This window comes from Drosophila innubila, assembly GCF_004354385.1.
Source record: "Drosophila innubila isolate TH190305 chromosome 3R unlocalized genomic scaffold, UK_Dinn_1.0 2_E_3R, whole genome shotgun sequence".
NCBI lineage: Eukaryota > Metazoa > Arthropoda > Insecta > Diptera > Drosophilidae > Drosophila > Drosophila innubila.
In genome coordinates, this window is record NW_022995380.1 from 10969724 (window position 1) to 10993622 (window position 23899).

General features: G+C 39.7%; 2 protein-coding genes across 2 annotated transcripts; one reads left to right on the top strand and one right to left on the bottom strand.

Moving 5' to 3' along the window:
- The first annotated feature begins 10273 nt into the window (after window positions 1-10273).
- LOC117792590 lies at window positions 10274-11838 on the top strand. The gene is made up of 2 exons (XM_034632790.1): window positions 10274-10921; window positions 11036-11838. The coding sequence occupies exons 1-2, from the start codon at window positions 10274-10276 to the stop codon at window positions 11573-11575; spliced, it is 1188 nt and encodes a 395-aa protein (XP_034488681.1). The 3' UTR covers window positions 11576-11838.
- Window positions 11839-20036: 8198 nt separating this feature from the next.
- On the bottom strand, window positions 20037-23899 carry LOC117792599. The gene is made up of 3 exons (XM_034632799.1): window positions 23887-23899; window positions 21075-21250; window positions 20037-21023 (listed from the first exon to the last, which is right to left on the bottom strand). The coding sequence occupies exons 1-3, from the start codon at window positions 23897-23899 to the stop codon at window positions 20037-20039; spliced, it is 1176 nt and encodes a 391-aa protein (XP_034488690.1).

Consider the following 23899-nt stretch of genomic DNA (forward strand, 5'->3'; position numbering starts at 1 on the left):
TTTAATAAATATCAAATTTTTTGTATAATATTTGTATAATATTTCAGTTAAAAGGAGGCTTAAAAGAATTGGCAAGATGCTTATAAAATAAGAAACTAAATGAATTGCCGAGTATAGCGTCACAGGCTTGTTATGATTTAAACTTAAATCACAGGCAGCATTTTAGTAGACAATTGTTAGCAACTATGGCGGGTTAAGAAACCACAAAACTAGAAACCAAAATATGATACTGAACGAATATTTAAAAGCAGTTAATTTTGCTCGTCAGTTTGTGCAAATAGTTCAATAGAGAAAATATCTGAGTTTGTTTTCAATATTGTATTTTATGAGATTAAATTAATAGATTCATAAAATGATGTAATTTGAACTCACCGATAAAAGCTACTGGTTTTTAAACTCAGAAAATTCTTCTCAAATATCTTAATTTTTCAAAATAAAGAAAATTAAAGGCAAGAGAAAAATTTTTTTTGGTATTACAAACAAGATTATTTCTCTATTATACGAACTTCAGAATTGTGAGATTATTTCAATTTGAATCATTTTTTCTTATCCAAAGAATTTAATATCAAACTTTAAATATACCTTCAAATGATATTCAGGAATACTATGTATACAACTTTTAAAAGACTTATTATTTATTAAACAATTTTTAGAGAGATTGGTAAATATATCTAAATGTATACATACATTCTCTTAGGAGTTAAGGATAGTCTGTCATATTAATAAGGTAAGGAAAATATTAAGAATTCTTTAAGAAATATTGCAATAGGAGAAGTAAGGCATTCGAGCATTCAGTATATTTTTGGAATACTAAAGCACACTTGGCGCTGAAGTAAAGTTTATAATTTTTGAAAACGAATGCCTTGAAAGTTTTACAGCTAAAAATTAATGCACCCCACGCCTCACTCTATCGCACACACACACTCATAAGCACGCGCACACACACACATTAACACACTCAGCGGCAAAGGCATATGGACAATTACAAGCACTGTAGGCAGGCAGCTTTATTAAACTTTGTTGTAATTGCAACAACATGTGTTGTGCCAGTTTCTCCTACGCAATACACATCTCTCTGAATAAGTGTGTACGAATGTGAGTGTGTGTGTGTGCGTTTGCATACATTTACCTAATTAAATAAAATAATGTAAACGCAAAAGTTGCAGAGGGCGCGAGAATTCAGCTCGTTCCCTACAGCCCCTTTTATAGTACAGATGCCTGTTTCTTAGCTTTGCCTTAAAATTGGAAAATAAAACAATTACGAATGCGGAGATGATTGTGAACGACAAGCAAATACCCTGTAGACAGCAAATATACAATGTGAAATTCAAGTTTATGTAGAGTAAGAGTAGAGTTTATGCCCTTTTTAGTTGTGCTTGCATTTATTTTCACAATTATAGAGTATAATTACGTAGAAATATTTTCAAATATTTATAAGTAAGAGAACATGTGTGTTTGGGTGTGTGACTGTACTCTGCATGTGCCTGATAATTATCATTTGCTTGAGCCAACTCTCAGCCCATTGCGAAAATTAAGCCAAAGACTAAGGGGGGTAATGAGATGAGAGGGGATTGGGGGTAGCTGCGTTAAGCCTTTTGCCTCTTCAAAAGTAAATATTAAGTTCAGCATATTCAGTTTTGTGTTGAGTTGAGTTCAACTCTGCTTCGCTTTCGCCTTTCCGATTTCAAATTGTTGGACATTAAGTTTGCTCATTTTTGGCTCGTGAGTGCCGACATCAATTTGCATATGAAATTGTTGTTTTATTGTTGTGGCATTTGGCAAATGTAATTAAAAATTTGTGTTTAATTTGCGGAAATATAACTGTTACGCTTAAAGGAAACCCGTCGCGAATCAAGCGAGTAGCCAAACCCAAAACAGAAATTCAGCACAGAACAAAACTCGGTCACATACATTTCGCTGTCAAATAAAAAGGAAAAGTGCATAAAGTATGTACATAAGTCGGCAGGAGGCAGCAAAGGGGAATGAGGCCTACAATATTCGAGTCAGATTCGTATTTGCATTGAAATATTTTTGCAAAAATAATTACATGCACATGGCCCACAAATGGCGGCATGAACGGGAGCGCTGTTTATGACTGGAGACAAGAGACATGGCAGTCATGGGAAACAGGGCATATAGGGAATACAGGGGATATGGGGGGCAAGGTGGCAGGCGAACGTTGTATGAGTTTTTTTTTTCTTTTTTTGTGGTTTTTGGCAATGTCAGGACACGAAACGACAAAGCCAAATGGCAAGAAAACTTCCATTTGTTGTCGTTGTTGTTGTTGCAACAACTTTGTTGTGGCAAGCGGCAACTACTGTTTTGGCCCGAAGACACGCGATGCGGCTGCTCTGTCGGAAGACAAAACAAAACAAAACAAGGCAAAACAAAAGAAACAACACGATACCAAAATGAAATGAAATAATAGCAACAAAAGCTCATATAATAAAATGCAATTGATATTCAAAAGGGAAATTGCAGTAAACAATCAGGCACAACAACGACAACATCAACAACATAAGCAACAGCAACAACCTTTCAGGGGCTGCTACAGCGAATCCCCTGCAGCGAATTTGCCGCAGGGGCAACATTTGGTGGCACCTCGCACCAGCAGCGCATGCTCCACATCTAAACGCCTCGAGCTGGGCGGACTTTCAGGGGTTCTTTTTTTCTGATGCGGCGAATATCGTCATGACTCGACTTGGACTCGGGCTAAGAGCTAAGAGCCTGACCTAGTTCAATATGTTGGTCCGTTGGCCGCTATTCCTTTGCCAGCTTTGCATAGTTATTGTTGTTATTGTTACTGTAGCAGGTGCATTGTTCAATTTCATATTTGACTAAACCACCAAAAGAAACAATTAGCAATTTTTTTAATATCAAACAAAAAATACTTTAATAAGCTCTTGCTTCTACACACGCTCGATGTGATGGCAATTCGAGAATTCCTTGTGCCCCAGTCGAGTGCCTGCCACAAAATATGCAAACAATTTTCAATTAAAAATCAATTTTATGCTTCAACTGCGGCTAAGTGCAAAATAGTTGTTGCTCTTGTTGCCACTTGCAGCCTGCAACATACAAAAGCATCGCAAACTGAGGTGCCCCACGAAATGCGCAAATATTGAGTCAAGTTTATAGCTCAACCTCATGGAACCCCTTTCACCTTTGGGCCACCATTTCCATATTGGCTACATTTTGCCTGGAAATGCTTTTTATAATCGACACTTAAACTGTATTGAACTATTTTAAGGAATTATTTCAAGTTTTTCCTCTAAAAAGTTTGCAGCTGTCAAAAGACTTTATGCTCGAATTTTACTATTGAAATTGTACCCGCTTTGCGACACTGAGAAAAATATAATTTATTTTAATAAAAATACATCGAAAAATCGACAACTCGATTTTCGCAAAGCCGATTTTAAACTATTGTACTTTAATACGATTATGTTTTTGACGATCAATCAAGCTATTTAAATCGATTTTCATGAAAAATCGACAACTCAACTCTAATTTAATTTTGCATCAAAATTGGACAATTAAATTTTTTACCATTACTGTCTATTTGTTGCCGATTATCAATATTATCATAACTCGGACTCTAATTTAAGTCTTCATCAAAATTTGTAAAATTAAATATTATTCGAACCGTCCATTATTTCAATTTTTAATAATTTTATTTGAATTTGTGACAAATAAATCTATTTAAAAAATACATTTAAAACATAGTTCAGTTTCTTTTGAGCAATTCTTGCTAAGTGCTGCCATTTTCTTCTCAGTGTAGAGCTGTAGCAGTTGAGGGGAGTTTCTAAAGTTAGGAGCAACAGAAGCTGCAGCTGTTGCATTGCCAAAAAGGCGGAAGCCATCTGACCAAGTTGACATTTAACCAAAGTTAAAAGCGGAAAACCAAGCAAAGTATACCATCCCCTTCCCCCTGTTACTACAGCTCCCCTGATATATGCAGAGTGGTAGCATTATGGCAATTAGAACCAGCAAAGCAAAGGGGGGCAATAGTGGTGGAGGGAGAGGGCAGAAGAGACAAGCTGGCATTTGATGCCGCATTGCCACACAGACACTTGGCAAATAAAAGAAACAATTTAAAGGTACTTGAATGCCCTGCTCCTTGTTAACATTTCCCCCGTATTCCCCATTTCCGCTCTATCCATCGGTATGCCCTCTGCCTGTTGGCATATTACATGCATTCAACGTCAAGTCGAGTAATTGGCGAATTGATGGCCCAGTGGTATAAACACACATGGTGTGGGGGGGGAAGGGGTGGAAGGGGAGGGGTCGCGACTGCGTTTAGAAATTTTCATAAAACTTTTTATGGCTGCCATTTTGTGGCGCGTTACAATTGTTGCCAATTTCCGCCCCCGACACTGACGTGTGCTTAGCCCTTAGCTCCTGCTGATTCCCCGCACCCCGCGAAATGCAATTGGAGTCTTGTGGCGTGTTGCCACACTCGAAAAGTTTCCGCAAGCCAAAGTCAGACACACATCCAATTACGTTTATAGATATTACCAAACATTGTGCCAAAAATACGCACAATATAGCCATAAAAAATGTACATAGAATCCTTAAATAAAGCTTAACCATTCCACTGGCCATCCACAGAGATGGAGTCGCTAACTGCTCTAATGCTCCCCCTCCCAAGCCCCCTTGGCAGCGACAAGTGCAATATTTGAACTTTGGTAAGCCCCAATGGAATAAAAGGGGATGTTCAAAGTTTCTACAACTCCAAACAAACCGATACACTCTTACATTTTTTTTTTTTTTTTTTTTAATCATTCCCAGTTGATGGCGTCTTTATAGTAGGACTCCATCGATTCTTCTCCTTCTTCTTTAGCTTCGATTCAATGACATTGGTTTAACTCACACAATGTGTACTTTGCGAGTAACAAGCTTTAATGTTAAGACTTTGAATATTTAATGTCGTACACAGCAATTGATAATTTATGCTTTGCTTTCTAAATGACCATAAATGACATGGGCTGGTTTTAAAACTGCCCAGCGATTTCTAGTCGGGAATGCTCGACCTGGAGATACTGAAAACAAATAAAGTTAAATTTTAGCCAAGGAAAAACCAAACAAAATTCAAAAAATGAATGCTGAAAATAATTTATAGTAAATTTAAACTACGTTAAAGTTACAAGTTTTTATTGTTAAGAAGTTTTTTAATTGAATTCTTAAATATTGTACTATTTTATCATGCCTATAATTATTCGTCTGTTAATTACAGGGTATACAATTACATTGTCTATCTTAAGGTTCAACCGGCAGAAGGAGCATTGCCAATGGCGGTCACATACATTTTACATCAATCGCGGGTTCCTGGAAGTCAGGTCACAGTACGAGACTCCTGCAACAGAAGCGAGCAATCAGCTTTAGTTAAACGCTTTGATCGGCAGTGAATTGAAAACCAAGGGAGGGTAAAATCACAAACACATTAGGTAGTCGACCCTGAGGGGTCTGCACAGGGTATGCGGGAATTCGCCGATTCGAGTAGCTTGTTCATTTCATTCAATGACATTTATAAGCAGTTTATAAATTAAACATAAATACCTCAGTTGAGGTCGCAATTGCAAAAAAAACTGCAACTTAAGTTAGTAAAAAAAAAGCTTATACACATTGTAAAGACATTGTTGCACTCACTGTGCAGCAGGCGACTTCAAATAAATGAATGAAGTTAAAGGTATTCGGTTTCAACGGGCGTATACTTAATATTGCGCGTGTTTATTATCTGTTGTGGTCGCGGTTACATAAACATCATGCTCGTAAATTAAAATGACACGTTTTGCATATTCATATAAATACAGGAGAACAGAGAGAACAGCATGGGGGAAAGAGAGAGGGAGAGAGAGGGAGAGACACGCACACAGCAGCAGCAGCAATAAAAAGGTTAATTATTCAATTAAATTACACTCGAAGGCGTTGCAGATGTCGCATTCGGCAAATGGCTGACGGACCATAAAACTGACACCGCTCGCTCGCACGGCAGAATAAGGCAGGACTGCCAGGACTGCCAGGACAGCGACTCACAGTGTGTGTTGTGTCCTGGCCAAGGACTCGCAGCTGTAGTGCATGGCAAGTCTCAGGCCAAACGAAATCATATAAAATCATGTTTATTTAATTTGCATTATAAAGCGAGGCTGGTCGTTAAATTCACTTGGTGATGAGGAGGACATTTTAAAAACAATAAAACGTAAAATGTTTGCCAAATATGTACATACGTATGTATGCCCGAAATAGGCCCAGGAATACGTGTGCAGGGAATGAGGAATGTGATCCCACAAGAGAAGGACATAAAAATTGCGTCCTGGCTTCACAGCAAGGCGTCACGCAACCTCAATGGGGCAAGCACTGCAAAAAGGGTGTAACAGAGGAAGAGAGAGAGAGTTAAAGAGAGAGGGAAACGCATATTAATGAGCTTAGGCGAAGAGAGAGAGGGAGTGTCCGAGAGGCGAAGAGAGAGAGACTTGAACTACTCCTTGTGCCAGGAACTAAAGTAATGCATGTAATGTGAGTCGCTGACGTTGTCCAGGCAAACGTTTTATGCGTGACTGTGTGGTTGTTGTAGATTGTGTTGTAGTTGCTGTTGTAGTTGCTGTTGTAGTTGTAGCTGTGCTTGTTGTGTGATTAATTCGCGCAAAGAGTTGTGCGCTTCCGTTTCCGGTTGTTGTTCTTGCTGTTGTTGCTGTGCTTTTATGTTTCACATTTTACAGGAGGCTGAATCGTGCTGTGGCTGTATTTGTGTGTGGGCGTGGCACAAAATTAATTGTTTTGTGCCCAACGAGGCTTAAAAACACATGCTCATGTAAGCCACGTCCGTTTCAGAAGCTTTTGCTTTTTGCTCCACACACACACACACGCACGCACAGCAAAAACTACAACTACAACTACAACTACAACTAGAACTAGGTGTAGTTATTTACACTCTTTGGTCACCAGGCAACGTTTGACGATTTGCTGTGCGACACACAGTTGAGATAAGAGCAGCGCAACGGGTTCGTTTTGTGTGCAATTAATATGAAAATCAGACACACTTATCTTAATTAGCTAGTCGCTTATACTAAAAAGAGCAAACTCAAACCACGCTATGTGTGACTGACTGACGGACTGACGGCTGACTCGACTCAGTCGTTGGTCGAAGCACGCTAAATGTATAAAATTAAAAACAGAGCCAGGTGTATGTTACAACTCCCTTGATAATCTACTTCCGCTCTCTCTTCCCACTCTCTCTGTGTTAATGGGACAAGTTATGGCACTTCACATATAATTCGTAGTTAACAAAAGCCGCATTTAGTTCAGTTAACGGCCCCTCGTTTCCTAGTGCTAACCCTTGAGAGCTCGCAAGCCACTGCAGCTAATTTGTATTACGTATACGTCATGTTAAACCTGCTTCTCCCCATATTTAGATGTCATATGAATATGGCTAAAATAGGCTTGCCTTTTTTTTGTGTATTTTCATTTCTATTGTTTATTTGTTGCTTGTTTGTTGGCTGTGCTTTGTCTTTGGCTGCTACACAAAATTTACAATTGCTTTGCAGCGTTAGAATAAACAATTGCAAAATATCCATGCAGGAAAACAAATGCAAATGCCCTTTTGCCATTGGTATTTGACACTCACACACTGCCAGTTTTTATTCAAATACATCTGCAATATTTTCAAAATTGAACAAAAATACGGGCGACAAAATGTTGCACAGCATATCATACTGTTTTGAATCGGTTCAAAAGCAAAATACCAGCTATAAAGCATTTTGTTTCATATATACACATCAATTTCTATAGCTATTTCAAATATATATGTGCGTGTGTGTGTGTGTGTGTGTGTGTGTGTGTGTGTGTGTGTGTGTGTGTGTGTGTGTGTGTGTAAGTGAGCCATTTGTTCCAGCTTTGTTCAATCTATGTACGTTTTGGTTATAAAAAGCAGTATCATATTACAGGAGTTCTCAAATATTGAAACGTTATATTTTAAATGGAGTTCTAATTATTATAAAATTTGAATTTATCAAGGTGTGTTTTTGGTATTAAACTTTATTTTAAATCTATTTTCTTGCCTGCCGACTTGTCACTTATTCTAATAATATTTTTTTAAGAAAATTTAATTACATTTAACTTATTCAGTCCTGTTCCGGTTATCAATTATTAATTAAAGCATTCATTAAATTTTATTCTTAGACGTTATGGTTTATTTATTAACATAAATAATAAGAACAGCTTAAAGATTTTCACTTTCGAAAAGTCTTGCCGACAGAGAAAACCGGAAAAGACCTGATTATAAATTGTATTAAAATTTTATAAAAATATTTATATTATCCAAAACTACGTTTTAGTATACGACTCCTAATTTTTAAAGAATTTTGGTTAAAAAAGATTTGACGTGTTCGTTTACGACTAATGACTGCTCTCAAACACTATGATTATAACTATTTAAAATTTGAATGGTCACAATGCTGTAATCGTAGGAATTCGGGACAAACAGGAAGTTTAAACTTGTCGAGAAAATGGCGTATATAATCTTGTTGCCATTAAATGCGAATTTCTGGCACTACGCTTGACCTGAGTTGCATAATTTTTTGCGATTTAAAATTGCACAAGCAAACGAGAGAAAGAAATCATGTAATTGTAAATGTAATTGAAATGAAGTAAGCGTAAATTGTGATAAAAATAAAAGTCAGCAGCAGCCTGAAGCAAAAACAAAAAAAAAGAAAATAATAAAAATGGAAAAATAAGAAAAGACAAGAAAATAAAGTGACGGCCAGTAGAAGGAAAGAAAGAAAAAAATAGGTAGTCGACAGGTAAGGCCACCGAAATGTTTGTTTCCTTTCAAATCAGTACATTTCCTTTTAGCCTTACCTTTCCTTACCTGGCCTTACCTTCGCCTTGTCGCTGAAGTGGAGCAGCGACTGCGACTGCGACTGCGACGGCGACTGAGGCAGAGACGTGGCAAAGAAAATAAGTGGAAATCACTTGAAAATACTAACGAGCTGTTACGCTTGGCAAGAAAAATATAATCAGCAGCATCATGTCTGCAGGTGCACTTAAAAGGCGTTCACTTTTCGGCCGCGCCCCTTTGACCCACCCGCTCGACCCCGCTCTACCCCACTCAGACCCTCTCCCTCTCTCTCTCTCTCTCTCTCTGTGTCTTTGTCTCTAAATACAAGCTGAACAATGACCAAATAAAAATCGTACAACAATTAAAATTAACCTTTTTTGGCAGACATATGCAAAAAAAAAAAAAAAAACAAAAAGTGAGGGCGAAATGAAAAGTTGAATAAGCGAAATGAGAGCGTTCAGCTTTTGTCAGCCTGCAGCTGGAGTGCTCTTCAATTCGAGCTGCGTTGTCTTCCCGACTGTTTGCCAGAGTTGCTGGACAACTTTTGAGCCCAGTTGACGCTGACGACTTTGAATGAGTGCAACTTTGTTATGCTTATGAACGACTCAAGCGGCAGTCGGGCAAATCGTGATCAAGCGAAAAATAAATAATAATAATAATGCTCATAATGCAGTTGTCCAGTTCATAATGAAGTTTCAGTTTGGCGCGTGCCGTCTTGATGTTTTTAGTCATGGGAAATGACTTTGAACTTTATTGTTTAGCCGGTTCAAGATTTGCATTGATCGCATAACTTAATTCATAACTGCAACTGAGAGCGAGAGAGAGAGAGAAATGGGTGTGCATTTGGCGACAGGGAAGGAAAGAAAGTCTTTGTTGAGAGTGAGATCAAGTAAGAAATACATACTTGTACTTAAGCCACGTTTAGGTCAACACCAAACTGCAAGACACTCACTTTGGCCAACAACAAGTGTTGAGCGACTGAGATTTGCTTTAGCTTTGTGTAGAGATTGTGTAATAGGAAAAATCGGAAAAGACTCTGCAGGTTGTCCTATACCGTATATAAGCCTGGACCAAATGCAAACTGCAGACATTTCCATTGCAGTCGTGCAGCCAAACAGAAGCAAGTGAAGGCAGCTCCAACCTCAGTCGAAAACCAAGCCAAGCCAAATGGCCAACATGAATTCAGTGAGTGCAAAGCAAAAGTGTGAAATGAAAGGGTCAAGTGGAACGACTATTGTTAAGAGCAATTGCTGGCTGATTGGCGATTATTAAAAATGCATTAGTCGACGATTCTAGACAGCTTTTTAGCATTTTCCTTGCATTCTTCTTTAATCTTTGCATCTTTGCATCTTTGCTTTTATTCGCCACCAACAGCAGATGCTACTCATTATGACCACAGCAGCAATTGTGTGCATTGCATTGCCGGCGATTGCGAGCAGAACGATGAAGACTCAGAGGAGCACGGGGGATTATGGCTATAACATGGCAGCAGCCACAGCGTTCTATGATAATCGCTGGCTGCCATTGGAGCAGCAGACCACGTCCGTGTTGCACAAACCATTGCATCGCTATGCCTCAAAGTTGCAGCACGAAGCAGCAGCTGAGGAGCGACGGAGCTATAGAAGCAATTCCTCTGGTGCTGGAGTTGGCGGATTGGAAGCCATGCTTAATGGGCTCTCAAATCTCTCGGGAGTGGGACACATTAGCAACGGCTACGCCTCAGTGGCGCCCACGCATACCGAAGCCTTGGCAGCGGCCTCATCCAAACAAGAGATACCCATTTATGAGGAACACCACGAGGATGCGGCTGTCGCAGCGGTGGCAGCAACTGCCAACGATTATGGCGGTGCAGGCGGAGCAGGCGGAGTTGGGGCAGGGGCAGGCTACAGCGGCTACGGTGATGGCGGGCAACATATTCAACAGCACTCAAGTGCGGGCCTCCATTCGACAATTTACGATTATCCAGCTGCTGCTGCTGGAGGAGAAGGCGGATCACATGGGGCTGGTTATCTGCCGGCATTTGGTGGAGCCGAGCAGTACAAGGAACAGCAGGAGCAGGCGGGACATCATTATGCCTATGACAAAATCTCAGTGGGAAATTATCTGAATCATTACGATCAAAGCTCTGACGGTTTCGAATCATACCGCCAGCATCACGCTGACGAGCAGCAGTATCAGCAACAACATCAGCAACAGCAGCAGCAACAACAACAGCAACTGGAACTGGAACACGCCTCCTACTACTCGCCCCACGAAGGGGCATCCTCGGCGACGGGTGCAAGTGGACCGCATGACTATGAGGACCATGCTGATGGCGAGGAGCAGGGTTCCAATTTGCTAGCCGAATCAAATGGTCATGATGGAGCTCAGGCGCACTCCCATCAGTCGCATCATCATGTGGATATCATTAACTATGTGCCCGTGAAGCATGTCAAGAAGGAGCACGTGCCCGTTGAGAAGCCTGTCAAAATTCCCATCTCACATGCCGTCATCATTCCCATCAAGAAACCCGTTCCCATTCACATACCCATCACCAAGCAGGTTCAAGTCGCTGTCGAAAAGGAGCTGAAGGTGCCAGTGGAACGCATTATCCCAGTGCCCGTGGAGAAGCACATTCCGGTGCCGGTGGAGAAGCGAGTGCCGTACACTGTGATCAAGTATCTGCCCATCAAGGTGCCCAAACCGTTCCCCGTCAAGGTGCCCGTGTTCAAGACGGTGCTCCATAAGGTCAAGGGATGGTGGTAGATGGTGCAAGAGGAGTAACGGAAGGAGTTGGAGCATCGCCCTTACATAGAGCTCATCATGTAAATCCGCGCATGTTCATTTCATTATCAATAAGCACGTTACGCATACGCACCGTTGACCGCATCGTGTTGCGTCTCATCGCGTCGAGTTGTTAAATGCATTTTGGTTAAGGCAAAAGTGTTTTTTTGTTGCTGTTGCCCAATTTTGTGACTCATTTAACATGACAACAATTTGCATTCGCAAGAATAAACAAAAATAAGTATAAACTGGCGCATTAACTCGTTTCCATTTAATCGTCAGTCATCAGTTGTTGTATTTTTAATTTTAGCTGCGATTTAACGCTGCATTTATTACGTCGGACACTCTGACTGTCTGTCAGTCTCCTCCATGATGTTGAAAGTAAGTATATTTATTTAATTTTTATTCACTTTAAGCGCACACAATGGAATTGTGTTAAATGAAATGAAATTCATCTAGGCGACTGCCAAATGCCGCCTCTTTCCAGGCCATTACATTCACAGTACTCAGTGCTAAGTAGGAGCAGGAGCAGCAGCAGGAGCAGCAGCAGCAGCAGGAGCAGAAACAGGACATCCTTGAAGCTATCGGCACGCAAACTCTAATTAAATTAAGAGCACACCTTTCTTTGTTTCCCTGTCGCGAGTTGGAATGCTCCTCCAACTGTTTACATTCTCTCCGAGCACTTGACTTTTTCAACTCGGTCTCGACTTCAACTTCAATCCTGATAGAAGAAGAGTTCCGGGTGCATACGCCACATCTTGTGGATGCGCATCTGCTCTCATTATTATCGCTGGCACTTGTTCGGGTTTGCTTAAAGCATTAAGCTAGTCATTTTTAAACGCACATAAACTGTCATTAAATTAGACTCACAGACAAACATATAAATATCATTTTTCATTCTTTATTCTCCCATTCTTCCACTCTTCCATTCTTCTATTTCTCCATTTCATTCGTGACAAAATAAAACTCAATTGCTCGCATGCAATGCGCGTCTTTTGCAGCCATTTTGAGCAACTCGCACGCACACTTAGGCATTTGCATGCCAAGTCCTATGTCCTATGTCCTCAATGTCCTCGCCCACGTGTCCTTCATCCCCCCTGCCATTCAATTCAGTTCGGTGTGGTCTTTCGCCTTTGCCTTTCCTTTGCCTTTTGCGTTTGCCTGCCGCTTGTCACTCATGTGGCTGTCTGTGGTTCTTCTGCCTCGTCTTCATCCTCGTCCCAATGCTTGAGTTCTTCGTCCTCGTCCCCGTCCTCATCGTTGTCCTCGTCTTTATTCATGTGCTTCTCCGCTTGCTCCATTTACTGTGTATTTTTGATGTCTAAATTGCATTTTATTATGTCGCCTGCAACAACAAAGCGTGGCAACAGCTAAAAAACTTCTTTTGCGTTTGCTACATATGTTGGCCAGCCACCCTGCCCCTTCCCCTTCCCCTCTGCCGCACATCATTGTCGCCTCTTGGCGCTTCTGACTTTGCATGTCGCTGTCGGCGCCGCTGTTGCTGTCGCTCTTCTTGTTGTTGCGGTTGTAAATTTTATTTATCATTTAACATTTTTTACGGTCTTTATGCTGACATACAGAGAAAGAGAGAGTGAGTGGGAGAGAGAGAGAGGAAGCGAGTCAGGGACACACTTTAAGTGACTTTTGAAGCACTTTATTTTGCATACAAAATATTTGGCTTGTCGCCGAGTGTGTGCATGTATGTGTACGTGTGTGTCTGTGTATATGTGTGTATGTGTATTGTGAACACTTAATATGGCTGATAACTCTTGGCTGGTTGATTGGAGTTGCTTTCCCTTCGTCACCTCCACAATGCGTTATAAACGAGTCGAGTACTTCGTTTAAATTTAGATTTTCACATAGCTTTGAGATAATTTTATTTGTGCTTGTTATATTAATTATATATTTAATTATCAACAATATACAATTTGCAGTTGCGTTTGTGCCAAACTAAATTTCATTATTTTAAATTAGATGCACGCAAAGCACATACTCCAAACACAATTATAAACACATTCGGTAGTAAACACAACAGTTGCTTTTCATAATGAATAAGTATATACGTGTACATATGCATGTGTGTATCTGTGTGTATATGTGTGTTAAAGAGTGCATATGCAGCTGTGTATTTGTACTTTTATTAAAAAACTTTTGCATAATGAAAGTTGCACGCCTGCTTTCCCAATTCTAGACGCAATATATTCACCCACAAAACTTTTCCTCTGTGAGTAATGTATAAATAATTTTGCCCAAAATTTGAGAATATTATACACATACAATTTTCTGATTTCGCTACCATGTTTATTTTCTATATTGTTGTGCATTTGATTTATTTTACGTTTATATTAATTGTTAGAGGACTTCAAGTTGGCAAAGTGACACGATAAAGGCATGACTTTAATTTGATGTTTAATAAATAAATATTATTAATTCAATTTTATTTAATTTTAATGATTCACCGCTCCACACTTTTTGTACTACACAATTGTTGTAACACCGATACGAAAATGCGACATTTTTGATTGTGAAAGGTAGCAATTTCACCTGCTCATAACACGAAAATCTGATAAATCAGTTAGTTCATTTTTGTTCCAGGGGTATAAATATTCATCACGAGTAATGGGTCTCGGTATAAAATCATCTGAAACTTAGTCAATTCTGAATATTCCAAGATGTGGCTTTATCGTGTGATGTTTGTGTTCCTCGTGCTCCTGTTAAAATTTGTCCAATTCTCGAAGCCATACAAATACAAATCGGTATTCGATGATGAAGATATATTCAGCGAATGCGAGAATCAACCAGACAACGTGCTCAATATTCATGGATTATATAATTTGTCAGAGTTGGTTACCGAGTATAAATTAGAGGGAGAGCAAGTATTAGTTTCTGGGAATTCAACCTCAGTTTGGAATATTCAGCCTGACGATCGTATTCAGGTTGTTTTCAATTGTTTGTATCCAACAACTTGATGAAAAATAATTAGATTTTCAGGCGAACATACAATTATTACGCTTTGATCGCGGCTCATGGGAACCAACTTTGTATTCCTGGAATTTGCCACATTTTTGTGCAATAATGTACGATAAAGCACATTTGTGGTACAAGCACTGGACCAAACACGTGTTAAATGCAAGTAATGTAAAGGACAAATGCTTCAATCCAGGAGTAAGTTTCAAAAATACTCGCATTCTCCCGATAATCCTTTGTAACATTTGCTTTCTACCAGACAAAGTTAATGTACAAACCATTTTATGTGCAGTTTGATTTTGAGATGCTCTCCGCCATCGCGGAAGGCTCTTACAAAATGGTGATAAGATTTAAGGCCTATGACCATAAGAATAGGATGCGCCCAACTTCCATATGTTTCGCTATCAAGTCACAATTTATGAGACTGTAAATATTTTGGAGCATATCTAAATTATTATTGTTATGTAGTGTGAAATTTATAAACTGTAACATCTTTCCTAAAATCTATTTCATCAGTCTATGTAATTTCTGTTGCAATATCAAATCTATCATTATTTCGAGTAACGTAACAATTATAAATATATTATGGATATTATTATATTTTCTAAATTTGTATTTATGTTATCGGGCATACACTGAAAAATAACGACCAACTTCTAAAATCAAGAACATTCATCTTAAATTTTGTGTTCTTAAAATAAGATTATTTTAAGACCAAATTACTAAAACTAAGATTATTAATCTAAAAAATAGGAAAGTATAAATAGGTACTATTTCGTATCAAACAAATTATGGCACCGTGGCGCTCTGGTTAGAGAGGCCGCTTCAGTTGTGAATCAGTAGGCGGCGGTTCGAATCCCCCTCGTAACAAATTAAAATAACATTTATAAAATTACTACAACAGAATAAAATACAAATAAATCAAAATTTAAGAATAAAAAAAATAATATAAATATAAAAAATAATTTTCATTTATTTTATTTTTTGATTTTAATTTTAAGAACATTTATTCTTAATATAAGAACTTGGTCTTATTTAAAATGTTCTTAAAATCAAGATGTGTTCTTTTAATTCAAGAATTTGATGTTCTCGACGCATTTTTTAAACCAAAAATCTTAGTTCTGAGACCAAAATCTTGATTTTAATACATTTTTTTTATCAGTGTACTTATTTGGGTAATGTTTGTCATAATTTTTTTATATTATTTGCATTCCTTTGAGACTTCTACAAAAATAAAATGATTAAATAATAAATCATTGTATTTTTATTTGTTTTTGGCTCGTGCTGTGTCTGAGCTAACGATTGTAGCATCCATGAAGACTTTCTGCAAGCAATATAGTATAAAACGTTTATCCCTAGGCATTGCCAGTCGACTGTATGAATGAAATGGCGGCTCAAGTTGATACTTCCTGATGGCCATACAATTTGATTCCCATCCCTTCGTTTATCTCTCTAGTTTTGGGCATGTGTGCAACACACGTTTTGGGATTTTTGCGTCCAGACAATCAGACAATATGGAAGCTGTGCCCCAAAATGCGGCACGTGTTTAAGCAACCGCCAACACGTCTAACAACACCGAACTTGCACTTGAGTCTATGAAGATAATATCTACAGTTGGATAAAATGATTTACGCGCTGTCTATCTGCCTCTTAACCTTCCCAAATCGCCCACTTTGGCAGATAAATAGATAAATGGATCAAATAAGTTGCCAATTACCAGTTGGCCAAACGTGTAGACTGTACATTTTCATATTTGTGCGGCTGCAGATACAAATACGAATACAAATGGTCTTAAATGGACTTTGGATACAAATATTGCACATGGCACGTGCTTTTACCATTTCCAGTCAAACACGCAAGTGTTATGGCCATTAATGCGACATAACTGTTATTCCGCCACATTCAAGAGCTTTTCAAATTTGCAAGTACACCGTTTTAGATGGAAACAGAATAGTTGTGGGTTCTATCTACCAACAACCTGGATATTGTTGATAGAGCCTAAAAAAACCAGTATACTATTATAAATATCTAAGTACGTCAATGACCACAATCATTTGTTAATGATTGGTTTTATTTTTTTATTTAATAATATTATTTGATATACGAATGCTTTCAACCTATTAAAATATACTCTTTTTAAATTATAATTAAATTTACTTAATTTATATTATTAAATTAATATTTCAATTAGCTTCTGCGTAAAATATCCTTTCATTAAATACAGTTCAGTGAGGAGTGGTAAATAACTATTTTGTTTGTTAAACTAGAGTCTACCTGAGTTTAATTAACTTTATATTTGAAAGTATATCTGAGGTAAATAATAATAATATCCATGCTCACATGTCAAAAGTGTTGAACATCTCCTTATCATACTGGTAGTTATTGTATTTTTGTGTGCTGTTGCTGCTGTGACTAGTTCTGCTTCTGACAGAATTGGTTTTTAGTAGTTTAGTTTGGCTTATTATGAGTTTAGATATCTTCCCATAATGGGTTTCCTACAGCTTGAAATGTGAGATATAACTGTTTGCCTTTGCAGTTATTTAGAGACGTTCGTCTACACATTGGTTTGTTGAGGTAATCAGAGTGATAGCCTGAAATAACTGCAGCTCGATTGTCAATCAAAATGGATTTCTAGCTCGGATGCAGCAACTCACAATATTGCTGACTGTTGATGTCATATCAGAGACAGCTCTGATGATTACCTCGGCACAAGGAATGCACACTTTTCAGAGTTTCAGGTATCATAAAATATTTAAAGCAATGCTTTAACTTTGTAACTCTTGACAAAAATATGCAAAAACCCTGGTTAAACTGACCGCCTTTCAAGGTTCGACTATAAAGTATAAAGTGCAGCTGAGTTTTGCCTTTTAACGCTCTTTAATTGCAATTATTCACCTGAGTGGTTCTCTTTGTTTGATGTTTGTGCTGAAAGTTTGCTTAGCCAACGTAAAGGCAGAGAAAAGGCACCATGTTGTCACTAGACATAAATCCTTTTATGCCTCATGCGTCGTTGCTTAAGATTATTAAAGTAAAGTGTAAATAGTTTATGGTAATCGTAAAATATATATAACACTCGCATCTGCATTATACTTTTACGACATACACACTCACACACACAGGACTATGCTAACAAAATGTCACATAAATTTTCATACATGAAATATCACTCATACGTCAAGTTGTATGTAGAAAAACTCAACTATTGTGAAAGTGAGTCAAGCTGTGACTTGAGCCTAACTCAGGTGTGCAAAATCTTTGCCAACGGCAAATCAATTAAAGCTCCTTCTAAGAAAGGACGAAAAGTGTGCTAAGCACTTAAAACATTGCTCTTTGAACATCAAATATAACAGCCACCTGAGTTGAAATTTTTATGTCGCACATAAATTGTTGGCCTGGCCAACTGTGAAAAGGGCTGCGGACCCACGAAATGGGTTAAAACTTTTGGCGCTGTTTCCACTGTTTCTACTGTCATTTTTCAAAAATTCTTCGCCCCATTTCGCGGGCCATTCGGTATCCTGGAAAGGACTCGCTCCGCTTAAGCATTTCAAGTTGCTTTCGTCCTCGTCGTTATGGCTACGCAGCAATTATCAAAGTTTTGAGGTAAAAGTGCTGATTAATTTTTAATGTTTATGTTTAGCACTCCCCCACTGGCCATTTGTCTAGAGCTGGCCGGCTACCTTAGCCTTTTCCATTTGTTGGCCCAACAACATTGGCCAAAAATGCGGCGTCATTTGCTAAATTATAAAGTCATATTGTTGCCACATTCAACGCTTGAACACAAGATCTGGCGTTGATTTAACCGAGAGTTAAATTTATCCCACTCTCTAACTGCAACTCTCTCTTTTGCTTGTCACACGCGGCGTATGCGTGACAAATGAGTTGTAAGCAATCACAGCGAGCCACACACACACACACACACTCACACACACTGTGTAAAGGTTGGCATTCCCATATTAACTTGCACATACGAGTACATATGCATAATTGAATGACAACGCGCGACAGGTAGACCAACTCCTTCCTCCTACACTCCCTCTCCCTCTGTCTCTCTCCCTATCTCTCCTCCTCCAAGCAGCTGTTTAACCAGCCTCATCAGCAGAGCTCATGTGGTTGCCTATTTGACCGCGTGCATGTTCATTGTGATTTGCGGCTTTTGCATTTGCCATTCATCGCAGTTCGTTGCATCGCTTCAAGTTGGTCGGTTATGGGCCAGTTCGGTGGGTCAGCGTTTCGGTGGTGCAGTTGTCAAAATAGCCGCAAAATTCTTAACGAAGTGGTTTTGCGGGTGCTGCAATTATGAATTTATGTGCGCTTTGTGCACTGAGAGAAACATTTGGTACTGAAATCAACTTTGATTTATTTAATTAGCATATTTAAACACTTGTTTCCTCTGCATCTTCTTTTTATTTGGCTTGCATTTTGTTATTGATTTTGATAAAGAGTACCATCAAATGTTCTCTAAGTGTATATAAACCACAACAATAGTTCATTTGATGCACTGACAGTTCATCTGGTTTAATGATTTTTAATTACGTTTTAGCCGCAATTTTGAGGCCGAGTTAGCCGCTGGCCATGGCGGACAGAATGATTCATGTTCATGGTATTAAATAAATACGGCCAGGAGTCGCTGACTTAAATGGCTTAAGGAGAAGCAGCAGCAGATGAAGAAGAAGAAGAAGAAGTTGGAGTTGGAGTTGAAGATAAAACTGGTCTCGCATAGGACTTCCAAGTCAATTAGCGTTAATTTCATTAGTCGGCAATAACTTGCAGCAATTCCATCAGCTACAGTCACAGACCTTGTCACACCCTCCGCTCCCGCTCTCTGTCTCTCTCCACTAACTCACTCTCTCTCTCCCGTTCTCTCTCTCTTTCTAACAGTTGCTAGCCAAGACTTTACTTTTTGGCTAATTTTGTTGCTGTTTCGTTAACGCCCTTCTGAAGTTGAACGTCGCGTTTATTTTGTTTTGACTTGCAGCGTGTTGCGGTGTTGTTGTTGTTGCTCCTTGTTGTTGCTCCTTGTTGCTGCTGTTACATTTGGCAATTAGCCATTGCATTCTCTCCCTTTCCTTACTTGTTGCCATGCCGCACTTCAATACATATTTATTAGCCGCATTTGTTGGATCTTAGCTCAATTAAAAAGTTTTACTTGGCTACTTTTCTTCATTTGGAGGTTGCCCGCTGACCCCCTGACCTCGACTTCAATTGCTTGTTTGACTACGCTCTTGACTCTGTGAAATTATTGGGAGGTCTGCAAGTTTTTGAGTTGCTCTGCACTTTTACACTTCTTATTGCCACTAATTGCAATTATTTAACTCTGAATGCCCAGGGCTAAGAGTGGGTTAAGGCCATGGGTTAAACATGATTTCAGAGTGCACATACAATTCGTATTGAAATTATTATTACAGTTCTTAACATAGTCAACATACTTATCGCATATGTAGTACATAAGATTATAACTGCGATTCGAATTTTAAAATTAACCCATTAGGTGGTTGGGTGGTGCCCAGTGGTGTCCAAGTCCTGGTCGCTGCTTGTGCACCACCGTACGGACCACTGGCACTTTCACCGGATACGGATAGTAGATGGGCGTGGCAATGGGCTTCTCCACTCGATATGGAACTCGTCGTTCCACAACAAATGGCATCGGTCGCTCCACAGCCACCGGCTTGATCTTCTCCACGGGTATCTTGATCTCCTGCAACTGTGGCATGGCGACTGTCCTCGTCACGGGCACCCGGATGGGAATGGGCTTCGGTATGGTGGTGATCACGGGGCGTGGCACGCGCAGTGGCACAGTTTGTCGATAGGGCACATGTTGCTTCTGATAATGCGTGATGGGCACATTTTTGGTCACCTCGATGTGCTTGGCCAGCGGCAGACCCGCAACCGCCTTGCTGCTCGACGGCGTGTGATGCACACTCGTTGTGATGGGAGGCAAGGAGTTGCCACTGCCCGTAGTCCTTTCAGGCAGATCGGCACTATGACGAGCCGATAGTTGCTGATCTATGAGCTGGGATTGAGGCTCATTATGATGTCGCTGCTGTCGATGCCGATGCTGCTGCTGCTCGTGTTGTTGTTGCACGGCAAGTGTGGCACGTTGCAGGCTGCCGGCATAAACCAGGGCGCTGTCATCGTTCAATTGACGCGGCTGTGGCACCAACGTTGCCTGCTCCCTTATCCCCCCGGCCGCATGGCGATAATTGGAAAATTGCTCAATAGGATAATCGAGAAGTGGTTCTGGAAGTGGTGCCAGTGGTGTATGTGGTGTATGTGGTGTATGTTGTGCCTGGGGCTGGGGCTGGGCATGGGGCTGATATCCATAGCTCTGATAATAGATGGCAGGCGGCTGCTCCTCATTGCCATTGAGCTCGTAATTTGCCGTATTAATGACAAAATCGATTTTGCCCCGTTGCCCGCCAACAACATCATAGACATTCGAGTGCAGTCTGTTGTTGTTGTTGTTCTCGTTGTTGTTGTTGTTGTTGCTGTAGCCATGTAGTGCGGTCGTTGGCACAAAGCCGTTGGCAGTGATAGCTTTTGGTTCATAATTTGCATATGGCGCCGCTGCCAAGTCGTCCATGCCGCCGATGTCGCCATCATCATCCTGAAGCGTTTGCCGCGTGCCAGCTGCACTATTTGCGCCATAATAATGTTGTGCATATCCTGCTAATCCCGCTAACGCCTCCGACTCTGACTCCGTCTCCGTCTCCGCTCCCAGCTCTGTCTGTGTCTCTGGCTCATAATAATTGCTTCTGGTGTGATGGGAATGGAAATGGGAATGGGGATAGTGAGGATGATGATGATGTTGCTGGGCCAACTCCAGTGGAAGCGGCACCGTTATGCCTGCCGACGGGCTAATGGTTATGGCCAACAACAACAAGAACAAAAACAATATTAATGCATTGATCATTAGTGGGCCATTTGCATATTGCCAATTTCGTTGGCCAACTCTCTCAGGCTTCATGTTGTTGTTATTATTGTTGTTGTTGCTGCTGCTCCTGCTAATCCTGTGCTGTTTGTATGAATTCGCTAATCCCTGCTGGGCACAAAATCACTCTCGTTGTCAGCTATCAAGTGTGAGATTGCGTGCCCGCATTTGTGTTTTTATAGCTCTAACTCCTACACTGGTTGGTAATTCGATAGATGCTCTGGCCAAGTTCATTGGCTCATACGCATTGTATAACTGCATTTCACTTTCACCTTCACTGGGATGCCAATCGACCCGCAGACACCGCAGCATTAGATGCATCACATTTCATCCACCATCACTTGTGGTCCGAATCGCGTCCATATTAATGCAGTTGACGATGTTGTTGGTTGTTGGCTTGCTACTTGTGTTTGCGGTTTGTCCTCAGTAATAATACACCACTGCAACAGTGCAACATGTCTTTGACATGTGGCAACCCATCATCATTGCCATTGACCGTGTCGTTGTCACTTGACACCAATTTCCGGTATCAAGTTATTCGCACTTTCAATTGCAATTCACTTGGCAAAGATATTTTTCCTCTAACTGCTTTAAATTTCGCGTATAATTTAAAGATGACTTTTGTAGATTCATTTCCCTCTGACTCCATCCATTTACTGTTTTGGACAATGCCTTGCCGAAAATCAAATATTTTCCCACTACATTTCGATGGAAATTCTTGACTTGGCATCTAGAGAGTAGTGGCTGCTACCTGCGTCTCATTTATCATTCTTTCATGCATTTTACTTGAAAAACTTTGTCGGCACCTTAACCCCAACCCTCCCACCTTCCACCCTTTACCCTTCGCCCCCTGTCGACCACTTGGTGAGCTCGGCTTCCTCGCATAAAGTATTTGCACAATTGCTGCTCGAGTTGTGCCCGAAATGACAGCGCAAAGTACACCTAAAGTGTATTTTCACATTGAACGAGGTTAAGCTTCGTTAAATTTTGCGCAGCGTATCACCCCTGTCATCATTTCCCCTCTTCATACCCTGCATTCAAATTGTGGGTAAGATGAGTTTATCGAACTTAAGATTGATGAAGTTATAGATTTAGAAATATGCAAAGAAATTAATAATGGTATAGTTAAAGTTATAGTTTATTAATGATTATTCATATAGATTCGTAGCCCATATTCGAGCAGATTTTTAGCCACGTTACCATATTGGGACAAACTCTGCAACGTCATTGCATATTTTTATATTCTTAAACCTCAAAAAAAATTAGGAGTTTAAAAAAATGTGCATGTGGAATAGATTTATAGACTCAATTAAGATTCCCATTCGGTTTACTTTATTTGAAAATACTTGGGTATCTCTAAGTCAATCACTTCAAACTTGAGTTGCCTTATTTGTTGTGAAAGTATCCACATGTTTGAATTTCTTACAAGTATTTATGTGAATCTAAGATTGCTTCTTGATTTTATAGTTGTTTCTTCTTTAAGCAGTCTGTGCACTGCATACTGGATATTTAATACTAAACAGTATATTTAATATTTATGGCATTCTCTATATTTATTTTGAGGAAGTTGTCTGTTCTCAATTAGCTTAGAATTATTGATAGAATGGTATTTTGAAATAAATTTATAACAGTGCTGTCCAAACTAGACATATTTATTATATATGTCAACTCTCAAAAGCTCTCAAAGCTCACAGTGGGCTTCGCAAGCTTTGATCACATTGCCTGTCACCGCATAAATAATTCCACATATTGGTTTTATTTTTTATAGCCTGCTTTATCACTGAAGGGAGAGGATTTTCATTTGAAAAAATAATATAATAACCATTTATGAGATACAGAGTATTGGCTAGACGATCAGTCACGATGTTTGTTTCCTTTTCATTACTTCAAATGCTTTCAAGTCTCGTGAAGCATATTTAAGCATGGAATCATAGAAAAGGCCAGAGGTCTGCAAGGCGGTCGGACCAGCCGGCCTGCCTTTGGAAAATCAACGAAACGGAGCCAATGTTAAAAAACCTTTCGCTCATAATCACACACATACACACAAACACACACAAGCACACACACACACACATTATTAAGGTTCCAAGTTGCTTTTCGCTTTGCACAAAATCCATCATAACATTAACGGTCGGCAATGGGTGGTAAGTGGAATAGTTGGAGGGGTTGTAGGGGTTGGTCAGAGGGGTCTATGAAAATGGCGGACGGTGAAGTAGTTAGGAGGCGACTGGCGACTGTTTTTGCTAGTACGACACTCTAAGTTCATTAAGTAACGTTAAAACGTTAAATTGCTGAAAAACTGGGAAATAGGAAGCAGAGGACTAAGAGGCAAATGAGGAAGAAGCAGCTTAAAGAAGGTCCTTAGTTGTTTGGTTTGAATGACCCAGCCTCGACCTACGTTCACCGTCCAT

What these genes read in the sequence shown, in the direction of transcription:
- LOC117792590 (XM_034632790.1), top strand. Translation starts at nt 10,274, where the DNA reads ATGAAGACTCAGAGGAGCACGGGGGATTATGGCTATAACATGGCAGCA. An exon ending in ATGCCTATGACAAAATCTCA is followed by an intron (nt 10,922 to 11,035) that starts GTGGGAAATTAT and finishes CAGCAGCAGCAA; the next exon opens with CAACAACAGCAACTGGAACT.
- LOC117792599 (XM_034632799.1), bottom strand. An exon ending in CTATCACTGCCAACGGCTTT is followed by an intron (nt 21,024 to 21,074) that starts GTGCCAACGACC and finishes AACAACAACGAG; the next exon opens with AACAACAACAACAACAGACT.